Genomic DNA, 23301 nt, shown 5'->3' with positions numbered 1-23301 from the left:
TGATAAAACAAGAAGAATGCACTTTAAGGTAACAGCGTAAACAAATGTTCTTTACCCTTATCTACAAAAGTGTTTTCTTCCAATTCTGTCAAAAAAAATGTTGTATGCCTATCAGACTGTTCTCAAAAGTGCTACTCAGCCTCCATCTTCATTCAAGCAACTATCTCTAACATTGAGATGAACTGAGCTCCTCAACTACAAACAAGGTCATTGAAGACCAGGAATATAGTCTGTTGTGAGACAGAGGATTCTGAGCAGACAGTCTTTGAGGGGTGTTTCTGCAGCAGGGGCTGCAGGATGAAGCTAGGGGTCAGTAGGTGGTATCTATAACGTTGCCTTCCATCTGATGTCTGTAGGCCACTCTTGCCTTGTGGGAAAAGTAGACAACTCCACCTCCAGCACCATCACTGGCATAGGTTGTCGGGGCAAACTGGGGCTCCGCTTCAATGTATGGAACTAAACAGGAAAAGGAGAGATGAGAGGATTAAAACCCCATTAATATTACATTAATACTGACATTAATCTCTGTTGGGAAGTCACATTCCCATACTGTACTACTATTGATGATGATGAACTGTCAAAGGGATGCCAGTCCAAAATTACATTCCAAGTCAATTGTAAATAGCCTTAAAGTGGAACTGACAGCACTAGCACCATGGAATCTTATAAAAATCTATTCATATACACCCCCAGGAAGAATACTTCTTTCAATCTTTACTAACGACATGTCACTGGCTTTGCAGATGACTTAACTCTATACACGTCAGCTACTACCGCAACTGAAATTACTGCAGCATTTAACAAAGCTACAGTTAGTTTTCAGAATGTGTTGCAAGGAATAAGTTCGTCCTAAATATTTCAAAAACTAACATTGTAGCATTGTAATTGGGACAAATCATTCCTAAAGCCTAAATCTTGTAATGAATAATGTGGAAATTGAGCAAGTTGAGGGGACTAACTGCTTGGAGTTATCCTGGATTGTAAACTATCATGGTCAAAACATATTGATACAACAGTAGCTAAGGTGGGGAGAAGTCTGTCCATAATAAAGCGCAGTTATACCACCTTAACAGCACTATCAACAAGGCAGGTCCTACAGGCCCTAGTTTTGTCGCACCTGGACTACTGTTCAGTAGTGTGGTCAGGTGCTACAAAGAGGGATTTAGGAATATTGGCTCAGAACAGGGCAGCATGGCTGGCCCCTGGATTTACAAAGAGAGCTAACATTAATAATATGCATGTCAATCTCTCCTGGCTCAAAGAGATTGACTTCATCACTACTTGTATTTGTGAGAGGTAATGACATGTTGAATGCACAAAGCTGTCTGTTTGAACTACTGGCACACAGCTCGGACACCAATGTATACCCCACAATACATGCCACCAGAGGTCTCTTCACAGTCCCCAAGTCCAGAACAGACTATGGGAGGCGCAGAGTATTACATAGAGCCATGACTAAATGGAACTTCTATTCCACATCAAGTAACTCATGCAAGCAGTAAAATTGGATTAACAAAAATTGATAAAAATACACCTTATGGAACAGTGGGGACTATGAAGCAACACAAACATAGGCACAGAGACATGCATACACACACACACAATAAGATACACACTATGCACACACGTACACATGGATTTTGTGTTGGAGATACGTGGTAGTGGAGTAGGGGCCTGAGGGCACATACTTAATGTGTTGTGAAATCTGTTATGAATGTATTGTATGTCACGTCCTGACCATAGAAAGCTGTTATTTTCTATGGTAGAGTAGGTCAGGGCGAGACAGGGGGGTTTTCTAGTTTCGTTTTTCTATGTTGTTATGTTCTAGTTTTGTATTTCTATGTTGGGTTTTGTTTGGGATGATCTCCAATTAGAGGCAATTGGTCATCGTTGTCTCTAATTGGAGATCATACTTAAGTAGGTGTTTTCCCACCTTGGTTTGTGGGAGATTGTTTTTGAGTTAGTGTATGTTTCACCTCTGCGTCACGGTTTGTTGTTTTTGTTCTTTAATTTATGTGTATGTATTGCATAGTTTCACAGTGAAAATAAAATGTGGAACGACACACGCTGCACTTTGGTCCGCTCCTTCCTACGACAACCGTGACAGAATCTCCCACCACCAAAGGACCAAGCAGTGTGGTCAGTAGGACAAATGGACATGGGAGGAAATCCTGGACGGGAGAGGACCCTGGAGGCAGGCCGGGGAATTACGCCGGTCAAGGGAGCAGATGGAGGCTGCGAGAGATGAACGGCGAATATATGAGGCACTAGCACGGCAACAATGGCAGCCGGAGAGGCAGCCCCAATAATTTGTTTTGGGGGGGCACACGAGGAGATTGGCAGAGTCAGGGTGGAGACCTGAGCCAACTCCCCGTGCTTACCGTGGGGAGCAAGTGACGAAGCAAGCATCATGTTATGCGGTGATTCACAGCCCGGTGCGATCTGTGCCCGTGCCCCGCATTTGTCGAGCTAGGTTGAGCATTCAGCCAGGAAGGGTGGTGCCAGCTCAGCGCTCCTGGTCTCCAGTTCGCTTTCTCGGTCCAGGATATCCTGCGCCGGCTATGCGTACTGTGTCGCCAGTGCGTATTCACAGCCCAGTGCGTCCTGTGCCGCGTTCGCCGGGCGAAAGTAAGCATCCAGCCAGGACGGGTTGTGCCAGCTCTACACTCGAGACCTCCAGTGCGCCTCCACGGCCCAGTATATCCTGTGCCTGCCCCACGTACCCGGCCTCCAGTGAGTCTATCCAGCCTGGTACGCCCTGTACCTGCTCCTCGCACTTGCCCTGAGGTGCGTGTCACCAGTCTGGCGCCACCTGTGCCAGCCCCACGCATCAGGCCTCCAGTGCACCTGCCCAGTCCGGGGTGTCCTGTTCCTGCTTCCCGCACTCGCCCTGAGGTGCGTGTCACCAGTCTGGTGCCACCTGTGCCAGCCCCACGCATCAGGCCTCCAGTGCGCATTCCCAGTCCAGAGCTTCCGGCGACAGTTCCCAGTCCACAGCTTCCGGCGACAGTTCCCAGTCCAGAGCTTCCGGCGACAGTTCCCAGTCCAGAGCTTCCGGCGACAGTGCCCAGTCCAGAGCTTCCGGAAACGTTTTACAGTCCGGAACCTCCTGAGAAGGCCTACAGTCCGGAACCTCCTGAGACGGCCTACAGCCCGGAACCTCCTGAGACGGCCCACAGTCCGGAACCTCCTGAGACGGCCCACAGACCGGAACCTCCTGAGACGGCCCACAGTCCGGAACCTCCAGCGATGTTCCCCAGTCCAGAGTCTTCAGCGACGGTCCGCAGTCCAGAGTCTTCAGCGACGGTCCGCAGTCTTCAACGACGGTCCGCAGTCCAGAGTCTTCAGCGACGGTCCACAGTCTTCAACGACGGTCCGCAGTCCAGCCTTCAACGACGGTCCGCAGTCCAGAGTCTTCAGCGACGGTCCGCAGTCCAGAGTCTTCAACGACGGTCTGCAATCCAGAGTCTTCAACGACGGTCTGCAGTCCAGAGTCTTCAACGACGGTCTGCAGTCCAGAGTCTTCAGCGATGGTCTGCAGTCCAGAGTCTCCAGCGGCGGTCTGCAGTCCAGAGTCTTCAGCGGCGGTCTGCAGTCCAGAGTCTCCAGCGGCGGTCTGCAGTCCAGTCTTCAGCGACGGTCCGCAATCCAGAGTCTTCAACGACGGTCTGCAGTCCAGAGTCTTCAGCGATGGTCTGCAGTCCAGAGTCTCCAGCGACTGTCTGCAGTCCAGAGTCTCCAGCGACTGTCTGCAGTCCAGAGTCTCCAGCGACGGTCTGCAGTCCAGAGTCTCCAGCGGCGGTCTGCAGTCCAGAGTCTTCAGCGGCGGTCTGCAGTCCAGAGTCTCCAGCGGTGGTCTGCAGTCCAGAACCTCCAGCAGCGGTCTGCAGTCCAGAACCTCTGGTGATGATCCACGGTCCGGGTCCTTCGGCGACAATCCAGGGTCCGGTGACACAAAAGCGGAGGGATCAGCGGGCGGAGCGGGGGGTTACGCCCCGAATCAGAGCCGCCTCCTCTGCTGGAGGATCCGCGGGATGAGAAGGTTCTGCGTACTGCACCAGAGCCGCCATAGACATTTGTCACCCTCCCTTTTTTTTTGTTTAGGTGCGTTCGGAGTCCGCACCTTTGGGGAGGTACTGTCACGTCCTGACCATAGAAAGCTGTTATTTTCTATGGTAGAGTAGGTCAGGGCGTGACAGGGGGGTTTTCTAGTTTAGTTTTTCTATGTTGTTATGTTCTAGTTTTGTATTTCTATGTTGGGTTTTGTTTAGGATGATCTCCAATTAGAGGCAGCTGGTCATCATTGTCTCTAATTGGTGATCATACTGAAGTAGGTGTTTTTCCCACCTGGGTTTGTGGGAGATTGTTTTTGAGTTAGTGTATGTTTCACCTCTGCGTCACGGTTTGTTGTTTTTTGTTCTTTAATTTATGTGTATGTATTGCATAGTTTCACAGTGAAAATAAAATGTGGAACGACACACTTTGATCCGCTCCTTCCTACGACAACCGTGACATTGTAATGTTTTTAAAATTGTATAACTGCCTTAATTTAGCTTGACCCCAGGTAGAGTAGCTCAGCTAATGGGGATCAAGAATAAATACAAATACGATGACAAGCGAGCACTTAGATATGGTCATTTTCACGTTTTCATAAATTCATAGAATGTTTGGGAATGACGTAGAGTAAGGCATTTGTGGAAATTCTATATCAATATAGAGTGGGAAAGCAGCTGTGCATTTGGACTACTAATAGACACTGCACTAAATAAAACCAAAGAAAAACATCTGTCTTGTCCAGGACCGGAGTCTACGCAGACCGGGCCATAGCCAATAAGAGCTACAGTAGGCCTTTATAAGCAAATTATCCTTTGTGCAAATAAGCCATAAGCCAAATAAAACATAACAAAAAGTAAGTTTGAATGACACTGAGGGGCAGTGTTTTTACAGCTAATGCCGGTTTGCCTGAGGCTGATGCTGTGCAGGTGTTTGTACACATGCATATACACACACTCTCATTCAAATGCACATAGGTGCACATACATGGTCAAACACACATGTAAATAGTGCCATACATGCACTTAAACATACTCAGTTGTCCTTGATGTCTTTTGTTTTTTGCATTGTTGTTTTCTGTTTTCCTTTGTCTTTCTCTTTTGTTCATTTTCTTGGTTATTGGGGGGGTCTTGGGGGTGGGGAATGGAATAATTTTTAAACTTTATTTTTATCTTATTTTCTCAGGGGAGTGTGGGGGGGGGGGGGTCTCGGATGGTTGAAGGGCAGCTCTTGGGGAACTGTGGGGGGGATCTTGGATGGCTGGTGGCCTGGCGGTTAGGAGCTTGGGCCGGTGGCTGATGGATCGCTGGTTTGGGTCCCCGTTTTTGACCTTGTGGGAGATCTGTCGATGTGCCCTTGAGCAGGGTGTTGACCCTGGTTGCTTCTGTGTGTCGCTCTGGATGTGAGTCTGTTAGATGACTAATGTGATGTAGTTGTTGAGCGGCTTCACTGCAAGTATATTGTATGTTCAATAAAAAAATAAAACATTTAAACATTTGATTTTTGTTTTACAGTGCAGTCTGGGTCGTTCGTAAACTCAGAGCGCTGTCAGATTGTCTGTTGGTTAGTTCAAAGCGTTTCGCTCTGCACTATTGATACTGGACACTCTGGCAACGGAGTAGGATTGAACTTAGCATTCCTCACAACAGCCAAGCTAAGTGGCTAAAGTTGGCTAACCTGCTAGCTACTTCCAGACACAAAGAACACCTCGCTCTGACCATTTTACTTGCCCTAGCAGAGCTAGTAAGGCTGTTTACATATTATCTAGAGCGTAGTGACTAACTGTGCTGATGGCAACAATTTAATTACTTTTTTTTGCCAACGTTTACTGACACCGGTCATATTCAGCCAGTGTTAAGTATTCGTAAATTCATCAGTTATTCTGCGCTCTGGCATACTCAGACAAGGAGAGTGCTCTGAAATTGGAGTAGATAGCCATAACAGTCGTTCAAATTAAGCATAGCTAGCTAAGCGATTCACATTTCTTGCTAGGTTACCAAATGAAACCAGCATCTCTAGATGTAAGTGAAAAACGTCGGTCACTCACCCACTCCTCCAATGACATGACATCCTCTCAGCAACGTAAAAAAAAGTGACTACCTTTTACCTTACTTGTCCAGTTATCCCAAAAGTTAAAGAAACTAATTTTAAAATATTTTCTTCCATCTACCCTGTTAATGATATCTTGCACAGAAGATTCAATTTTGACAAAATGCCTTGTGTTTTTTGTTCCTCTGATTCAGAATCTATAGAGAATGTATTTTTTTTCATGCCACCATTCTAGTGAACTATGAATTGAAATTCATGAATGGTTGTGTATAAAATCTCCAGAATTACCTGTTACCTTTGATGATGTCAAATGGCGTTATGCTTACCCTTGTAATTCCGATCATAACTATTTTATTAACATTATTATTCTCTTGGCCAAATATTATATTCACAAATGTAAATGAGGTGGAAAAATTCCTTATTTTGTAGTTTTTTTCCATTGAACTGTTACAATTTTATAAATCCCTCAAACTTGTGAAATTTAAAAGGGGGTGGGGGGGGTAATATTGATGTGTAATATTGTTATTATTGTTGCAATAATACAAAATAAAATAAAACAATTATATAGAAAGAAATAAAATAAAAAATATAACACTAGGCTCTGTGTTTTTAGCTTGCTAAATAAATACCTAATTAAATAGATATGTAGTCATTGAAAACGAAACAGTGCATCCCGAATGGGTGGAGACAACAAACAATTTTCCAGGCCAGCTGTGATTTACAACCTGATAGCAATATTTTTGGGAAAACCAACAATTATATTAATCATGCAATGAACTATGCCTTACTGTACGTCATGGAACTTTGACTTAAATATAACTTATTTTTAAAACCTCTTATAAAGTTGGTTTTGTAGCATAAACTGGGAATTTGATATTTGTAACTGATATTACGACTGTCTTTTTGTTTCATATCTGCAAATTAGTTAAAATGCTGTCAGTTCCACTTTAATGAACACAGTGTTCTTCTCTTTGCAAATGGTGCCCCTTTGAAAAAATTGAAACAAATACAGTACCTTGCAAAAGTATTCATCCCCTAGGTGTTTTTCCTATTTTGCTGCATTACAATCTGTAATTTAAATGGATTTTTATTTGGATTTCATGTAATGGACATACACAAAATAGTCCAAATTGGTAAAGTGAAACTAAAATAATTACTTGTTTCAAAAAATTCTTTAAAAAAAAAAATTGAAAAGTGGTGCGTGCATTTTGTATTCACACCCTTTGCTATGAAGCCCCTAAATAAGATCTGGTGCAACCAATTACCTTCAGAAGTCACATAATCAGTTAAATAAAGTCCACCTGTGTGCAATCTAAGTGTCACAAGATCTGTCACATGATATCAGCATATATACTGTTCTGAAAGGCCCCAGAGTCTGGAACACCACTAAGCAAGGGGCACCACCAAGCAAGCAGCACCATGAAGACCAAGGAGCTCTCCAAACAGGTCAGGAACAAAGTTGTGGAGAAGTACAGATCAGGGTTGGGTTCTAAAAAAATATCTGAAACTTTGAACATCCCATGGAGCACCATTAAATCCATTATTAAAAAATGGAAAGAATATGGCACCACAACAAACCTGCCAAGAGAGGGCCGCCCACCAAAACTCACGGACCAGGCATGGAGGGCATTAATCAGAGAGGCAACAAAGAGACCAAAGATAACCCTGAAGGAGCTGCCAAGCTCCACAACGGAGATTGGAGTACTTGTCCATAGGACCTTAAGCCATACACTCCACAGAGCTGGGCTTTACGGAAGAGTGGCCAGAAAAAAGCCATTGCTTAAAGAAAAAAATAAGCAAATATGTTTGGTGTTCGCCAAAAGGCATGTGGGAGACTCCCAAAACATATGGAAGAAGGTACTCTGGTCAGATGAGACAAAAATGTAGCTTTTTGGCCATCAAGGAAAGCGCAAACCCAACACCTCTAATCACCCCGAGAACACCACCCACACAATAAAGCATGGTGGTGGCAGCATCATGCTGTGGGGATGTTTTTCATTGGCAGGGACTGGGAAACTGGTCAGAATTGAAATAATGATGGATGGCGTTAAATAGAGGGAAATTCTTTAGGGAAACCTGTTTCAGTCTTCCAGAGGTTTGAGACTGGGACCTCAATCCAATTGAGAATCTGTGGTATGACTTAGATTGCTGTACACCAGCGGAACCCATCCAACTTGAAGGAGCTGGAGCAGTTTTGCCTTGAAAAATGGGCAAAAATCCCAGTGGCTAGATGTGCCAAGCTTATAGAGACATACCCCAAGAGACTTGCAGCTGTAATTGCTGCAAAAGGTGGCTCAACAAAGTTTTGACTTTGGGGGTGAATAGTTATGCACGCTCAAGTTCAGTTTTTTGTCTTATTTCTTGTTTGTTTCACATTAAAAAATATTTAGCATTTTCAAAGTGGTAGGCATGTTGTGTAAATCAAATGATACGAACCCCCCAAAAATCAATTTTTATTCCAGGTTGAAAGGCAACAAAATAGGAAAAATGCCAAGGGGAGTGAATACTTTTGCAAGCCACTATAGGCATCACACTCCTGCAAAAACTGTAGTTGGTGTTGTTACCCGCTTTAGGGGGGCAGTGTCTGCCCTTGCCCCTGTCTTTACACCTCCTGTACCAGGGAAAACACTGGAGAACCTTCACACCCATGGGCGCAGCAGCTCGAGGAGCCAGTCTGAAACGAGAGAACAAGGATTTTGTTATTTAAAAGAAGTATTAGCACTGGGTACTCTATACCTTTCAAAACCTGAGAAAACTTCAACAACCATATTGCAAATGAATAATGAGCCTTTTTCATGGAATTTAAGAGCTACTTAACCCTCTTCTGAATTGCCCCAGCAAAATTGGGTTATTACACATTTCTAAAACTGACACACTCCAAACTTGCCCTAAATGTGTCCTTCTGGTTTGGTTGTAGGACTATCAGAATAAAATATCTTGACAGTTTTTCTGTTTAAGAGAGAGAGAGAGACAGTGATAGCTTTATGGTATTTTCTTAATATTTGGGACCCTGGAGGCCGTGAACCATTTAAATTATTACTTCCAGCTATGACAGAAGATCGAATAGCTTAAAAACAGACAATTCTTCAAAGGGAGCTTTTAAATGAAATAACCCACTAGGCACAGACCTCAGTTCAACGTCTAGTTTTGATTTACATTTGGTTGAGTTATCAAGTAACATAAAAAAACAATCACCATGCTGTCGGGAAGTAGTTTGGTGGTGGGGGTGGGGGTGGTGTGATTTTTTTCTGGGTTTTGCCCATGCTGCAGATGGCTATATCGGGTTAATACAGTTCTATTAAAGGCCTAGTGCACTACTTTTGTGAAGAAAAAAAAATTCACCCCCCCCCCCAAAATGTATTAATTAAAAAAATATTTTTCAGGGGGTGCAAATCCAATCAGTTTTCCACTTTGATTCAACATCACCAGATAGTTTTTTGTTGTTGTTGAAATTACGTGGAAATAACGTTGATTCAACCAATTTTTGCCCAGTGGAAAGTTACGTAGAGACCGTGGCAAAATTTTTTGTCTGGCTGTGTGCCGGAGCCACGAGCCCAAAAAGTCCCATCTAACAGACACAATTCAGTGCCTACTTATACAGCCTCATACGTTTCCGTTTACATTATCCAACTATGATGTGACAGTAAAAAGTAAATGTTATAGAGCAAATAAACTCTAGTTATCCTCTTATGAAAGTTGATTTCCACTGGTAAAGTTTCCTAAACTTCTGGTCTGTTCAGGTCAGTGTTTCTCAGTGCATGTTCTCTTTCAAATACTTATTTTGATATATCTCAATGGGATTTTCTCCAGGCAGATGACTACTAGGAAGAATCAATCACACAATATCTGTCGGAGACAGAGGGCCCCTCCCTCTTTACAAGGCAACATTCACCCGTACTCTGGTCCTTCTCGCCTCTCTTCCTAGCGGAAGCTCACTACGCTCCTGAAGCTCTCCTCAGCATGACTTGATCCCTGTCTTCCTACTTAACTGTTCACAGGCAAACCACAAGGTTAACGCTCCCAAAGGTAGGACCTTAGCTCTTGTCCCTGTGTTGAAGAACTGACCGAAAGGAAAGTTTCACCTTCAAGTAGAATTCATTTTCTACTCTAATGGGGCCTTCACAACACATTGATTTGGTGCGTTTTTTCTGAACTCTGGTGCGTTTTCCCCCTTAGTTCGGTTCGTTTGGACTATCCGCACATGGGAGTGCACTAGGCTACCTGCCGCCCCAGGAATACATAGGTATTCCTGTTGTCCAGATGGGATAGGGCAGTGTGCAGTGCTGTGGATCTATTGGGGCGGTAAGCAAATTAAAGTGGGTCTAGGGTGTCAGGTAAGGTAGAGGGGATATTAACTAGCCTCTCAAAGCACTTCATGATAACAGAAGTGAGTGCTACGGAACGGTAGTCATTTAGTTCAGTTACCTTTCCTTTCTTGGGTACAGGAACAATGGTGAACATCTTGAAGAAAGTGGGGACAGCAGACTGGGATAGGAAGAGATTGAATATGTCCATAAACTTGTGGGTGACTCGCCGCAAATGTAGGGAACTGGCGTGCATGGGCAGTCCAGTCTTGGCTCTTGTCCACAGTTACAAAGGGCTGCAGTTTGCTATGAAGCCACCCATTTTCAACAGGATTCTGGCTTCAGTAGCAAGTGGTGACTCAGCTTGCGTACCACAGCAGGATATCTCCTCTCTATTGAGCAAAGGGGCAATTAGAACCATACCAGCGGCAGAGAGCCATTGCGACTTCTACTCCTTGTACTTCCTGGTTCCCAAAAAAGGAGGGGGGAGGTTTGCACCCCATTCTGGACCTACAGGTCCTCAACAGTCCATGGGCACCTTTTCAGGTTCCAGCCAGGGGTGGAAGTCAGCATATCCGCTCTGCCTCCGGTCTCATCAGAGAAACAAAGCAGGATGACAGATTGCCGTTTGCCATCTACAGTATCATGGTCCTCTTCCCATGCCTTGCAGCATTTTGCCTCAAAACTGTATATTGTGTGCAAGTAAACACATTAGAACATATTCACAAGTGCACCTCCTCGGAACGCCACCAGGGGTACCATCACTCTAGGTGAGCGAGATAGGGAATAAAACTTGACAACACTTACCCATTCATTCGGTGGATTCCTGTCACTCTATAAGTGCAGTTCATCTAGGAGGTTTAATTTATTTAACAGGGGAACTGGCTTTCTTGGCTCACTACAAAACCTCTTAGCCTACTTGGACGAACTCTCTGCCCCCTCATTTTACATTTACATGTTTTGTCATTTAGCAGATGCTCTTCTTCAGAGCGACTTACAGTTACTGCATTCATCTAAAGATATCTGAATGAGACAACCACATATCACAGTCATAGTAAGTACATTTTTCCTCAATAAATAAGTTATCAACAATGTCAGTGATAGTAGGAAAAGACAAGTGCAATTTTTTGGAGACACTATATATACAAAAGTATAAGACTAAGCCGTGTAGTGGTAGGCCACACAAGCTCACAGAACGGGACCGCCGAGTGCTGTAGCGCGTAAAAATCATCTGTCCTCAGTTGCAACACTCACTACCGAGTTCCAAACTATCTTTGGAAGCAACATCAGCACAAGAACAATTCGTCGGGAGCTTCATGAAATGGGTTTCCATGGCTGAGCAGCCGCATAGAAGATCACCATGCCAATGCCAAGCGTTGGCTGGAGTGGTGTAAAACTCGACGTCATTGGACTCTGGAGCAGTAGAAACGCGTTCTCTGGAGTGATGAATCCCGCTTCACCATTTGGAAGTCCGACAGACGAATCTGGGTTTGGTGGATGCCAGGAGAACACTACCTGCCCCAACGCATAGAGCCAACTTTAAAGTTTGGTGGAGGAGGAATAATGGTCTGGGGCTGTTTTTCGTGGATTGGGCTAGGCCCCTTAGTTCCAGTGAAGGGAAATCTTAACGCTACAGCATACAAGGATATTCTAGACAATTCTGTGCTTCCAACTATGTGGCAACAGTTTGGGGAAGACCCTTTCCTGTTTCAGCATAACAATGCACCTGTGCACAAAGCGAAGTCCATACAGAAATGGTTTGTCGAGATCGGTGTGGAAGAACTTGACTGGCCTGCACAGAGCCCTGACCTAAACCCCATCGAAAACCTTTGGGATTAATTGGAATGCCGACTGTGAGCAAGGCCTAATCGCCCAACATCAGTGCCCGACCCCACTAATGCTATTGTGGCTGAATGGAAGCAAGTCCCTGCAGCAATGTTCCAACATTTAGTGGAAAGCCTTCCTAGAGTGGAGGCTGTTGTAGCAACAAAGGGGGCACCAACTCCATATTAATGCCCATGATTTTGGTGTTCGAGCAGATGTCCACATATTTTTAGTCATGTAGTGTACAGTGGCTTGCAAAAGTATTCACTCCCCTTGGCATTTTTCCTATTTTGTTGCCTTACAACCTGGAATGAAAATAGATTTTTTGGTGGTTTGTATCATTTGATTTACGCAACATGCCTACCACTTTGAAGATGCAAAATATGTTTTCTTGTGAAACAAACAAGAAATAAAACAAAAAAACTGAAAACTTGTGCATGCATAACTATTCACCCCCCCAAAGTCAATACTTTGTAGAGCCATCTTTTTCAGCAATTACAGCTGCAAGTCTCTTGGGGTATGTCTCTATAAGCTTGGCACATCTAGCCACTGGGATCTTTGCCAATTTTTCAAGGCAAAACTGCTTCAGCTCGTTCAGGTTGGATGGGTACCGCTGGTGTACAACAATCTTTAAGTCATACCACAGATTCTCAAATGATTTGAGGTCTGGGCTTTAACTAGGCAATTCTAAGACATTTAAATGTTTCCCCTTAAACCACTAAAGTCTTGCTTTAGCAGTATGCTTAGGGTCATTGTCCTGCTGGAAGGTGAACCTCCGTCCCAGTTTCAAATCTCTGGAAGACTGAAACAGGTTTCCCTCAAGAATTTCCCTGTATTTAGCGCCATTCATCATTCTTTCAATTCTGACCAGTTTCCCAGTCCCTGCCAATGAATAACATCCCCACAGCATGATGCTGCCACCACCATGCTTCATTGTGGGGATGGTATTCTCGGGGTGATGAAAGGTGTTGGGTTTGCGCTTTCCTTGATGGCCAAAAAGCTACATTTTAGTCTCATCTGACCAGAGTACCTTCGCCCACATGCATTTTGACGAACACCAAACGTGCTTATTTTTTTCTTTAAGCAATAGCTTTTTTCTGGCCACTCTTCCGTAAAGCCCAGCTCTGTGGAGTGTACGGCTTAAAGTGGTCCTATGGACAGATAACCCAATCTCCGCTGTGGAGCTTTGCAGCTCCTTCAGGGTTATCTTTGGTCTCTTTGTTGCCTCTCTGATTAATGCCCTCCATGCCTGGTCTATGAGTTTTGATGGGCGGCCCTCTCTTAGCAGGTTTGTTGTGGTGCAATATTCTTTCAATTTTTTTAATAATGGATTTAATAGTGCGCCATGGGATGTTCAAAGTTTCAGACATTTTTTAGAACCTAACCCTGATCTTTACTTCTCCACAACTTTGTCCCTGACCTGTTTGGAGAGCTCCTTGGTCTTCATGGTGCTGCTTGCTTGGTGGTGCCCCTTGCTTAGTGGTGTTCCAGACTCTGGGCCCTTTCAGAACAGGTGTATACAGTTGAAGTCAAAAGTTTACATACACTTAGGTTGGAGTCATTAAAACAAGTAATTTTTCCAACAATTGTTTACAGACAGATTATTTCACTTATAATTCACTGTATCACAATTCCAGTGGGTCAGAAGTTTACACACACTAAGTTGACTGTGCCTTTAAACAGCTTGGAAAATTCCAGAAAATGATGTCATGGCTTTAGAAGCTTCTGATAGGCTAATTGACATCATTTGAGTCAATTGGAGGTGTACCTGTGGATGTATTTCAAGGCCTACCTTCAAACTCAGTGCCTCTTTGCTTGACATCATGGGAAAATCCAAAGAAATCATTCAAGTCCTCAGAAAAAATTGTAGACCTCCACAAGTCTGGTTCATCCTTGGGAGCAATTTCCAAATGCCTGAAGGTACTACGCTCACCTGTACAAACAATAGTACGCAAGTATAAACACCATGGGACGCAGCCATCATACCGCTCAGGAAGGAGACGAGTTCTGTCTCCTAGAGATTAACGTACTTTGGTGCGAAAAGTGCAAATCAATCCCAGAACAACAGCAAAGGACCTTGTGAAGATGTTGGAGGAAACAGGTGCAAAAGTATCTATATCCACAGTAAAATGAGTCCTATATCGACATAACCTGAAAGGTCGCTCAGCAAGGAAGAAGCCACTGCTCCAAAACCGCCATAAAAAAGCCAGACTACGGTTTGCAACTGTACATGGGGACAAAGATCGTACGTTTTGGAGGAATGTCCTCTGGTCTGATGAAACAAAAATAGAACTGTTTGGCCATAATGACCATCGTTATGTTTGGAGGAAAAAGGGGGAGTCTTGCAAGCCGAAGAACACCATCCCAACTGTGAAGCACGGGGGTGGCAGCATCATGTTGTGGGGGTGCTTTGCTGCAGGAGGGACTGGTGCACTTCACAAAATAGATGGCATCATGAGGCAGGAAAATTATGTGGATGTATTGAAGCAACATCTCAAGACATCAGTCAGGAAGTTAAAGCTTGGTTGCAAATGGGTCTTCCAAATGAACAATGAACCCAAGCATACTTCCAAAGTTGTGGTAAAATGGCTTAAGGACAACAAAGTCAAGGTATTGGAGTGGCAATCACAAAGCCCTGACCTCAATCCCATAGAAAATTTGTGGGCAGAACTGAAACGCATGTGCGAGCAAGGCCTACAAACCTGAGGAATGGGCCAAATTCACCCAACTTATTGTGGGAACTTGTGGAAGGCTACCTGAAACACTTGACCCAAGTTAAACAATTTTAAGGTAATGCTACCAAATACTAATTGGGTGTATGTAAACTTCTCACACACTGGGAATGTGATGAAAGAAATAAAAGCTGAAATAAATCATTCTCTCTACTATTATTCTGACATTTCACATTCTTAAAATAAAGTGGTGATCCTAATTGACTCAAGACAGGGAATTTTTACTAGGATTAAATGTCAGGAATTGTGAAAAACTGAGTTTAAATGTATTTGGCTTAGGTGTATGTAAACTTCTGACTTCAACTGTATATACTGCGATCATGTGACAGATCATGTGACATTTAGATTGCACACAGGTGGACTTTAGTTAACTAATTATGTGACTTCTGAAGGTAATTGGTTGCACCAGATCTTATTTAGGGGCTTCATAGCAAAGGGGATTAATACAAATGCACTCACCACTTTTCCGTTTTTTTTTATAAACAAGTTATTTTTTTCATTTCACTTCACCAATTTGGACTATTTTGTGTATGTCCATTACATTAAATAAAAATACAAATCCATTTAAATAACAGGTTGTAATGCAACAAAATAGGAAAAATGCAAAGGGCGATGAATACTTTTGCAAGGCACTGTATATCTCACTCACATTATCTGAGAACCGTGGTTATGAAAGTAACCTTAAATTATGGCGAGCAGCAAATCCCAGGAGGCTTAGCGTGTTTCTTCAGGGAATTGTGAGAACAAGGGAAAACACTGCCAACAAGATGATCTAATCTCAGATCTCTCTCCTTTACAGTACAGGACAAGGCAACCCGAACATGGTGATCCCCACATGCCCAACTAAGCTGTTATTGCTTGTGTGTGTTTTCCTAGGTCTATTTCGGTTTGTGCCCACAATTCTGAAATAATGTGAGGTTCCATATCAATGATTTCACATAGTCCTACCTGATACAAGTATCGAAATTTAGGGGGTGCAGACGTAACCTCTGTGCATGGACAAAACACTGTAGGCTACTCTTTTGTGAGGCAGGCCTGCAGGAAAAACCCCAATGGTGGATAAGAAGTGCACAGCAGGTGCACTACAAAGGCTGGGTGCTGCTGCCACCAGTGTAGCAAATAAGGGGAGAGATCAGCAACCTTAAGGTTACAGGGCAAGTGCACTTACTTTGCTTACTGTATAAAGGTGGTGTCCAGAGGGTGCTACACTTGTTCGCATGCCAGACTTGTTGCGGTCAACCGGTAAGCTACAGTAGGCTATTGATACACTGCGTTCTCTGAAAAGACAGTTACATAAACCGGCAGTAGCATAATCTGTTGTTGCCATTGAAACTAGAGCAATTTACGCAGAGAAAGGCAGACAGATCTCTCAGTATCCCATAATGGAATTCAATGCAGAAATGAATGACTGCATTTTTATTTCTCTAAATTCTGATCTTAAAATTAGAAATTCTGTGTGTTGTTATGCACAAAATAGCTCACGTATAAAGTAGGCCTGGGCTATATGCAAATTAAGAAATAATGTAAGAGCAATAATTCTGAATTTCAATAGCCTTTCAAATATTTTAAAGGCCCAATGCAGTCAAAATTATGTTTTCTTGTGTTTTGTATCATATTGTACAGTAGCTGATGAAACTAACGCTGTAAAAGTGTGAACAAATTGGATCATTGTTTGATTTCCTGATAGTTGCTGGTTGAAAATGCAATCTACACAGGACCTTCTATTCAGCACGTTTGCATGGGCAGGAGTTTTGTACGTTTGTTAATAGACCAATAACAAAAAGTGTTCCAAACCTCTCTGACAATGGCTAGTTTTCAGTTTTCTTGGGTGAGAAATAGTTTTTTGCTAAAAAAGCATTTTTTGTCAATTTTAATGGAAAACTATTAGACTACACTAAGTTATTTAATTGGTACCCAGAAATTATATTTATATAATGGCTGCATTGGGCCATTAAGATATTTGTTCTCTTACTCCCTCTCAATCCCAATTACTCAAATAAAAAAAATTACAATAGTCAAATGTAGCCATACCCTACAACCAATCAATAATTTTATGAAGGTTACATCAACCTAATACGAAATGTGAAAACAAAACATTGAAATATCCCTGGATGTTATGGTGCTATTGAATAGCCAACAGAATATAATAGTATATAACTCACCTGTATATCAAAGATCAAAATGGTATGAACTTGTTTAGTATGTAGGTTTGGTTGGAGTTCTCTAAAAAATGGTATCATTTGCTCTTTGATGTCTGATCTTCTGGTTTGATGTCACGAGGCAGTCAGAGCTCATTCCTCTGACCACTGATGCTGTAAATGCAACCTGTCTTGTCCCTGGTATCGCGTCTATCACTCTCTCATTGATACAACGAGGGCATGGAAATTTTCCACTGTCGACTCTGCGTCTTTAAATAGCTAATCCCTCAGCGCGTGGCCACAAAACAAAACATGCTTCCCCTGACGCTGTCCCCGCACTTACAGTGTATGTGTGTGTTGGCAACTTAGTATTGGCAGTAAATAGATTTCAAGTGAAGTGTTGCTATGTTCCCTTGTAAATAAACTATTAAAAAACAAGGACATGAATGGTGATCCAATTGGTAAGAGATGCAATGTTAGTCAAGATGGTGTGTTTACCTACACTACTATGTAAAACACTTTATTCTGCATATTGTACCTCCACATGGTAAGATAGAAAATTAATTTCTTTTTTAAAGGTCAACATATGCTGTTATTATCTTGTCCATCATCAACACGAGGACACCAGTGCGAGGACACCAGTGCATGCAACCAACACAAAAGTCAACCATAATGTTGATCATGTCTGAAAGGTGTCCTTACCTGCCTGTTTCTGAGTAACCTATTTTGAATGACAGGCAGAACAACGCTGACCTTGGTGACCCTGAGCAGTGAACTTTCCAACAGCTGACATACAGCACAACAGCTGGCAGGGAGAAAATAGATGATTTAGTAGTTGTTTATATGAAATTGGCATAGCTTTAATAAACTTTTTTTTGTTGATTATCTATTTAATACCATTCTATTGCTATAATGGGCAATTAGAAAGCCTGAAATATACTAAAAGTATTTTTCCCAAGTATTCTCAATTACGTTACAACAGCTATTCACAGGCCATGATTATATAAACATGACACAAGTTGATTGTTTTAGCTTACTTAAAAAACACATTTGGCAAGTTACTCATGTATTTATTACTGCATGACAACTGTTTTTGTTATCCACAAAATATGAGTATAGGTTGTCAACAGTTTTCTATGAATGTCATCATTCTATTCAAGCCCAACAAGTGAATACAAGCGAACCCTTACAGTTACTGAGTGAAGCAATGCCATAAAGAGCTTTTTGATTGATTCTGTACACCATTTACATGATGTACTTGTGACTAAAACTCCATTAAAACTTGGATTAAAGAGTCAATATTTGACAGCTGCCAAATGGCATCAGAGAGATGGTAGCCTTGGTAACCCACAGGCTTGTGAGGTGATGTCATGGTAGAGGACATCTTGTGATCCACTAGAGGGAGATGTTGCCATTTCATGCCAGACAGTCCACAACAGAACCTGATTCCCTTTTCTTTATTTCTTTAACACAAAGCAACTTTTTCGATATGATGGAAATATTTTATTCTAAACAAGCACAACGTAATAAAAGTACAGCATTATTGAATATTAAAAAAACAACGTAATAATGTGACATTGAATTACAGCGTAGTTACAGAGATATTTGATTGTACTTCATGTAGCATAGCTGTGTTTTTACAGCTTCACCTTTGCTCTCTACTTATAAAAGAACCAGTGTATTGTAAGATCCACCTCCACACCACCCCCTGACCTACAGACATATGAAAGTTGTCCATAATCTCCACACCTCATGTTCTGTTTTCTTTCTCCATTCCTTCACATTCCTCCCCTCCCTGCTCAAAGTACACGTTGCCCCTATCCACAGATCTAGGATCAGATTACTTGACCCCCAATCCTAACCTTAACCATAAGGAAGAAGAAAATGTTATCTGACCCTGCATCGGTGGTTGGGTCAACATCTACTCTACTCACACCCACACACTGCCTTTGCCCTCCCCCTCTGAGGCCCCATGCTGGCCGCAGCAGTCCCCTCCACGGTGGCGCGAGGCAGGCAAGTTCTTGTACACGGCCCTGCTATAGGGGATGAAACAGAGGCCCAGTTGGAGGTGGCGGGCCAGGCGGCAGTAGGCAGCCAGAGCCAGGACCAGGAGGGGGGTGACCAGGATGAAGCCCACCACCAGCAGGGCCACACAGCCACCGTCATCCAGCAGGTCTGAACAGTACAGGGACGTGCCATTGGGCTGCACCTGGGGACGACATACACACATATTAAAACCATGTGTCACACTGCAATGTTCAGGTGGTGACTCATGCTCTTACTCCCCGAGTGTCTCTGACTCTTTCCTCTCTGTCTCTATCTCTCTGAGACACACAGACTTCCTTCCTGGATGGCAGTCTTACCGTGGAGTGACACAGGAAGCCAAACACGACCATGACCAGCGCTGGCGTCAAGATGGTGCCGAACACGATGCTGGCCAGTGTGCCGTTGACCAGTGCGATGATCAGGTTCTGAGCCGTCACCAGTACTGAGCACGCCCAGCAGTCCAGAGAGCCTCTCAGCTCCAGAGGGGCATCCATACCCCCTGATGCGCTGCCCGCCACTGAGTACGGGGGTGGCACCACCACTCCTGACCCCCCCGTGGGTGACCTTGGCACAGAGGTCACAGAGCCTGTGTGCTGGAGGTGGGATGGCAGTGATGACAGAGGTTCCCCATTATTAACGTGATTCGGCTGGGCGATGCCCTTCTCCAGGGTCCCATTTCTCGACAGACTCATCCTCCCTGGGCCTTCAGAAAACAAAATGATTAGGGTTGTTTAATTCATTAATTAATTTTTGTGCGTATCATAATGGTATAATCATTATTACTAGTGGCAGTGCAGTTGGTTATGGGTTAAGTGGTATTAGCAGGGCCTGTTACTGCTCTTCTGTTAGGGTGCCTTAGTAGTTGCAGTTACATAGACTGGGAGCATGATAAAGAATCCCCTTTACAGAAAGGAATCTGTTTGGCATGCCCATGTTTTTACATAACAGAGTGAAAAAAGCCTCTGAGTGTCGCTCCGTTAAAGTGAGAGTAGCAAAGTTTCCTAAAGTACAGTGGTGAGAGCTGCGGAAAGAAAACACAGATAACTACGCAACTTGGGGAAGTAGGAAATAGACTTCCCTTGGGCCCACCCCCAGTCTCCTGGATGACTACAGTCTCAGAACAATGAACCAGGAATGAGCACCCCCCCTCCCAAACACCCCTTCTGAGAAACCTTCTACCACTAATTCTAACAGTCAACAACCTTTAGGTAACTTGGATTTTAAATGAAAACGGATCATTATAATGAAAAAAATGTCATATATTTCACCAAATGTTCCAGTTGTCTTTAGAAGTGGGGTGGTACCTCAGCCATGTGTAATGGTCACAAATCTAATACTAGACTGTTGGTATTGAGATGAAGGTAGCATGTATGACCAGCATGTATGACCAGCATGTATGACCAGCATGTATGACCAGCATGTATGACCACCATGTATGACCAGCATGTATGACCAGCATGTATGACCAGCATGTGTGACCAGCATGTATGACCTCTGAGAACATAATGGTAAAAAAGGGTCAAGGATTTCAATAGTTAATTTTCCATTCAGTCTCCATATGAAGCGAGCAATGAACGGCTGGATTAAAACCTTTCAAATAAAGTTATTCAATTGTCCTGTAATACAATGCCAAATGCTAAGTGTCTCATCACACCCAAACATGCACTAGCAGCATAAACACTATACGCTGCAAGAGAGTTGACCATGATCTTTGTTAGGATGTTTAGTTTTAGTTTCCACGTCCCTCCTTCATCCCTGGACACCCATAACAACCACAATGAGATGTGTTTACTCACTGTGTGATTGGTGGAGTAGTTCTGAGGATCTGTTTCTCTCTCCTCTCACAGTAGCGGTGAGACGATGAGAATGCACCCTGTTCTTTAACCTGTCCTCCCACTCTGAGAACGCCCGTGGAGAGAAGAAGAGGTCGGTCTCCACTACATGAACATCCAGATCCCGAGGTCAGACTGATGGTATTGATCAGGTGGAGGTTAATAGCCTTATGATGAGGGTTTAGACCTTTCTCTGCTGTATCCTGGTCTTTCAGAAGGTAAACTCCAGGTTTTCAGCAGATGCTTTGTGTCCTCACAGCCCTCAGTCAGTGTGACTATCGTTCTCTTTTGATTTGTGCTGAATTCGATGTTCTGCACAGTTAAGGCAAATTTTGCTTTCCTGCTTGGCTCTGGCTCTTAATTTCCTGCCGTGCCGTTTCCTCACTTTTACTCCAGTTTGGTTAGTCACTGAGTCTCCCCTCTGTCTCCTGCCTGTCTCCTCTCTGCTGGGTGTGTGTCTGTGGGCTACTGTGGTGCTGGTGGGTACAGAGGCAGCTGGGGTGTGTTAGGGGTTGGTGATGGTATTTGGGAAGGGCGGGGGCACACAGGAGGGATTACACTGATAACCCCTGCACCCAGTGGGGAGCGAGGGGGTGGGGAGGGATGGGAAGGCAGTCACTCCAGAGAGGGAGAGAGTGTTTATTTGGAGAGATTAGGAGTCAGGGGTGAGGGCCGAACTCCAGCAGTTACTACAACCACTAACCACTACCTTCTGCTGAAGTCTCTACAACCACTAACCACGATCTTCTGCTGAAGTCTCTACAACCACTAACCACTACCTTCTGCTGAAGTCTCTACAACCACTAACCACTACCTTCTGCTGAAGTCTCTACAACCACTAACCACTACCTTCTGCTGAAGTCTCTACAACCACTAACCACTACCTTCTGTTGAAGTCTCTACAACCACTAACCACTACCTTCTGCTGAAGTCTCTACAACCACTAACCACTACCTTCTGCTGAAGTCTCTACAACCACTAACCACTACCTTCTGCTGAAGTCTCTACAACCACTAACCACTACCTTCTGCTGAAGTCTCTACAACCACTAACCACTACCTTCTGCTGAAGTCTCTACAACCACTAACCACTACCTTCTGCTGAAGTCTCTACAACCACTAACCACTACCTTCTGCTGAAGTCTCTACAACCACTAACCACTACCTTCTGCTGAAGTCTCTACAACCACTAACCACGACCTTCTGCTGAAGTCTCTACAACCACTAACCACTACCTTCTGCTGAAGTCTCTACAACCACTAACCACTACCTTCTGCTGAAGTCTCTACAACCACTAACCACGACCTTCTGCTGAAGTCTCTACAACCACTAACCACTACCTTCTGCTGAAGTCTACAACCACTAACCACTACCTTCTGCTGAAGTCTCTACAACCACTAACTTCTGCATTCTAATATTTAAAATCTGTGGATAATAAAATCCTAAACACAAGAGAACAAACAGTAGAGTGGAACTTTCTGAAATAAGTACGTTTAAGCATTTAAAAAGGAATGTGTAATTTGGTGAGATGGTGATAAGATGGAATAAACTGTTCATGTTTTATAACGTGTCTCCATTGCAAGATAATCCGATCCAGTACGTCTGTTTTCCATTTGCTATACATGTTCAGAACATGGATAGTTTCTTACATAAGATCCGTACATTCCTATCTGCTACTGAGTGAGATATAGATGACGGGGGAGGGAACTGATTGCACAAAGATAAGACGCAGCTTCTAATAGCATTATAGTATACAGACCCCGAGACAGAACACAGAACTGAACAAATGAACTATGTAGAAGGTAGGTAGGGACAGTGGCTGCCTGGGCCATACAGGACATAGTTGTTTTAATGTTGTGTTGAAGGTCAAGAAGGAAAGGGGACTGGCACTTGCCCTCTTGATGAAAAACAGAACACCAGGTTCAGAAAACGAATAGGAAATGTGGATGGGGTAGAACGGAGTGATGTGGCAGGAGAAGGAGAGGATCACCAGATTGATAAGAGGCCAGTGGGAGTTTAGTTCAAAGAGTGAAAATTAGTATTGGATGTTTTTCCCGTTTTTTTTTCTTCATCTCAGTCTGGGCAAGTTTGTTTATTTCTTCAGTGGGCAGATAGGAGTTCCCTCTGGAATGAGAGGGAGCGATTGAATAAAGGAGGGGGCTGAGGAGAAGAAAGGTGATAATACAGCCTTTTGTGTATGTTGAGAGGTGTAGGGTTGCTAGAGGAAGAGGAAGACCAGTCTTCCTGTCTTAGAAACCAGGATATCCTGCTCTATCCGTAGGTCTAGGATGAGTTGTCCCTGCATCCTCTTTAAACTAAAGGTT

The 23301-nt window shown here is 43.6% G+C and overlaps 1 protein-coding gene and 1 long non-coding RNA gene across 2 annotated transcripts; both read right to left on the bottom strand.

Moving 5' to 3' along the window:
- Window positions 1–236: 236 nt before the first annotated feature.
- Window positions 237–17362, bottom strand: LOC115154634 (uncharacterized). The gene is made up of 3 exons (XR_003867918.1): window positions 17125–17362; window positions 8667–8776; window positions 237–456 (listed from the first exon to the last, which is right to left on the bottom strand). It is a non-coding gene; the product is annotated as an uncharacterized LOC115154634 (long non-coding RNA).
- Window positions 17363–18541: 1179 nt separating this feature from the next.
- tmem88a (transmembrane protein 88 a) lies at window positions 18542–21475 on the bottom strand. Its single transcript, XM_029701077.1, has 3 exons — window positions 20943–21475; window positions 19464–19849; window positions 18542–19309 (listed from the first exon to the last, which is right to left on the bottom strand). The coding sequence occupies exons 2-3, from the start codon at window positions 19836–19838 to the stop codon at window positions 19031–19033; spliced, it is 654 nt and encodes a 217-aa protein (XP_029556937.1). The 5' UTR covers window positions 19839–19849; window positions 20943–21475; the 3' UTR covers window positions 18542–19030.
- Window positions 21476–23301: the final 1826 nt, after the last annotated feature.

The sequence above is a fragment of the Salmo trutta genome, chromosome 19 (genome assembly GCF_901001165.1).
Source record: "Salmo trutta chromosome 19, fSalTru1.1, whole genome shotgun sequence".
Classification (NCBI taxonomy): Eukaryota; Metazoa; Chordata; class Actinopteri; order Salmoniformes; family Salmonidae; genus Salmo; species Salmo trutta.
The sequence above is the reverse complement of the archived record's forward strand: the minus strand, read 5'-3'. Positions and strand labels throughout refer to the sequence as shown.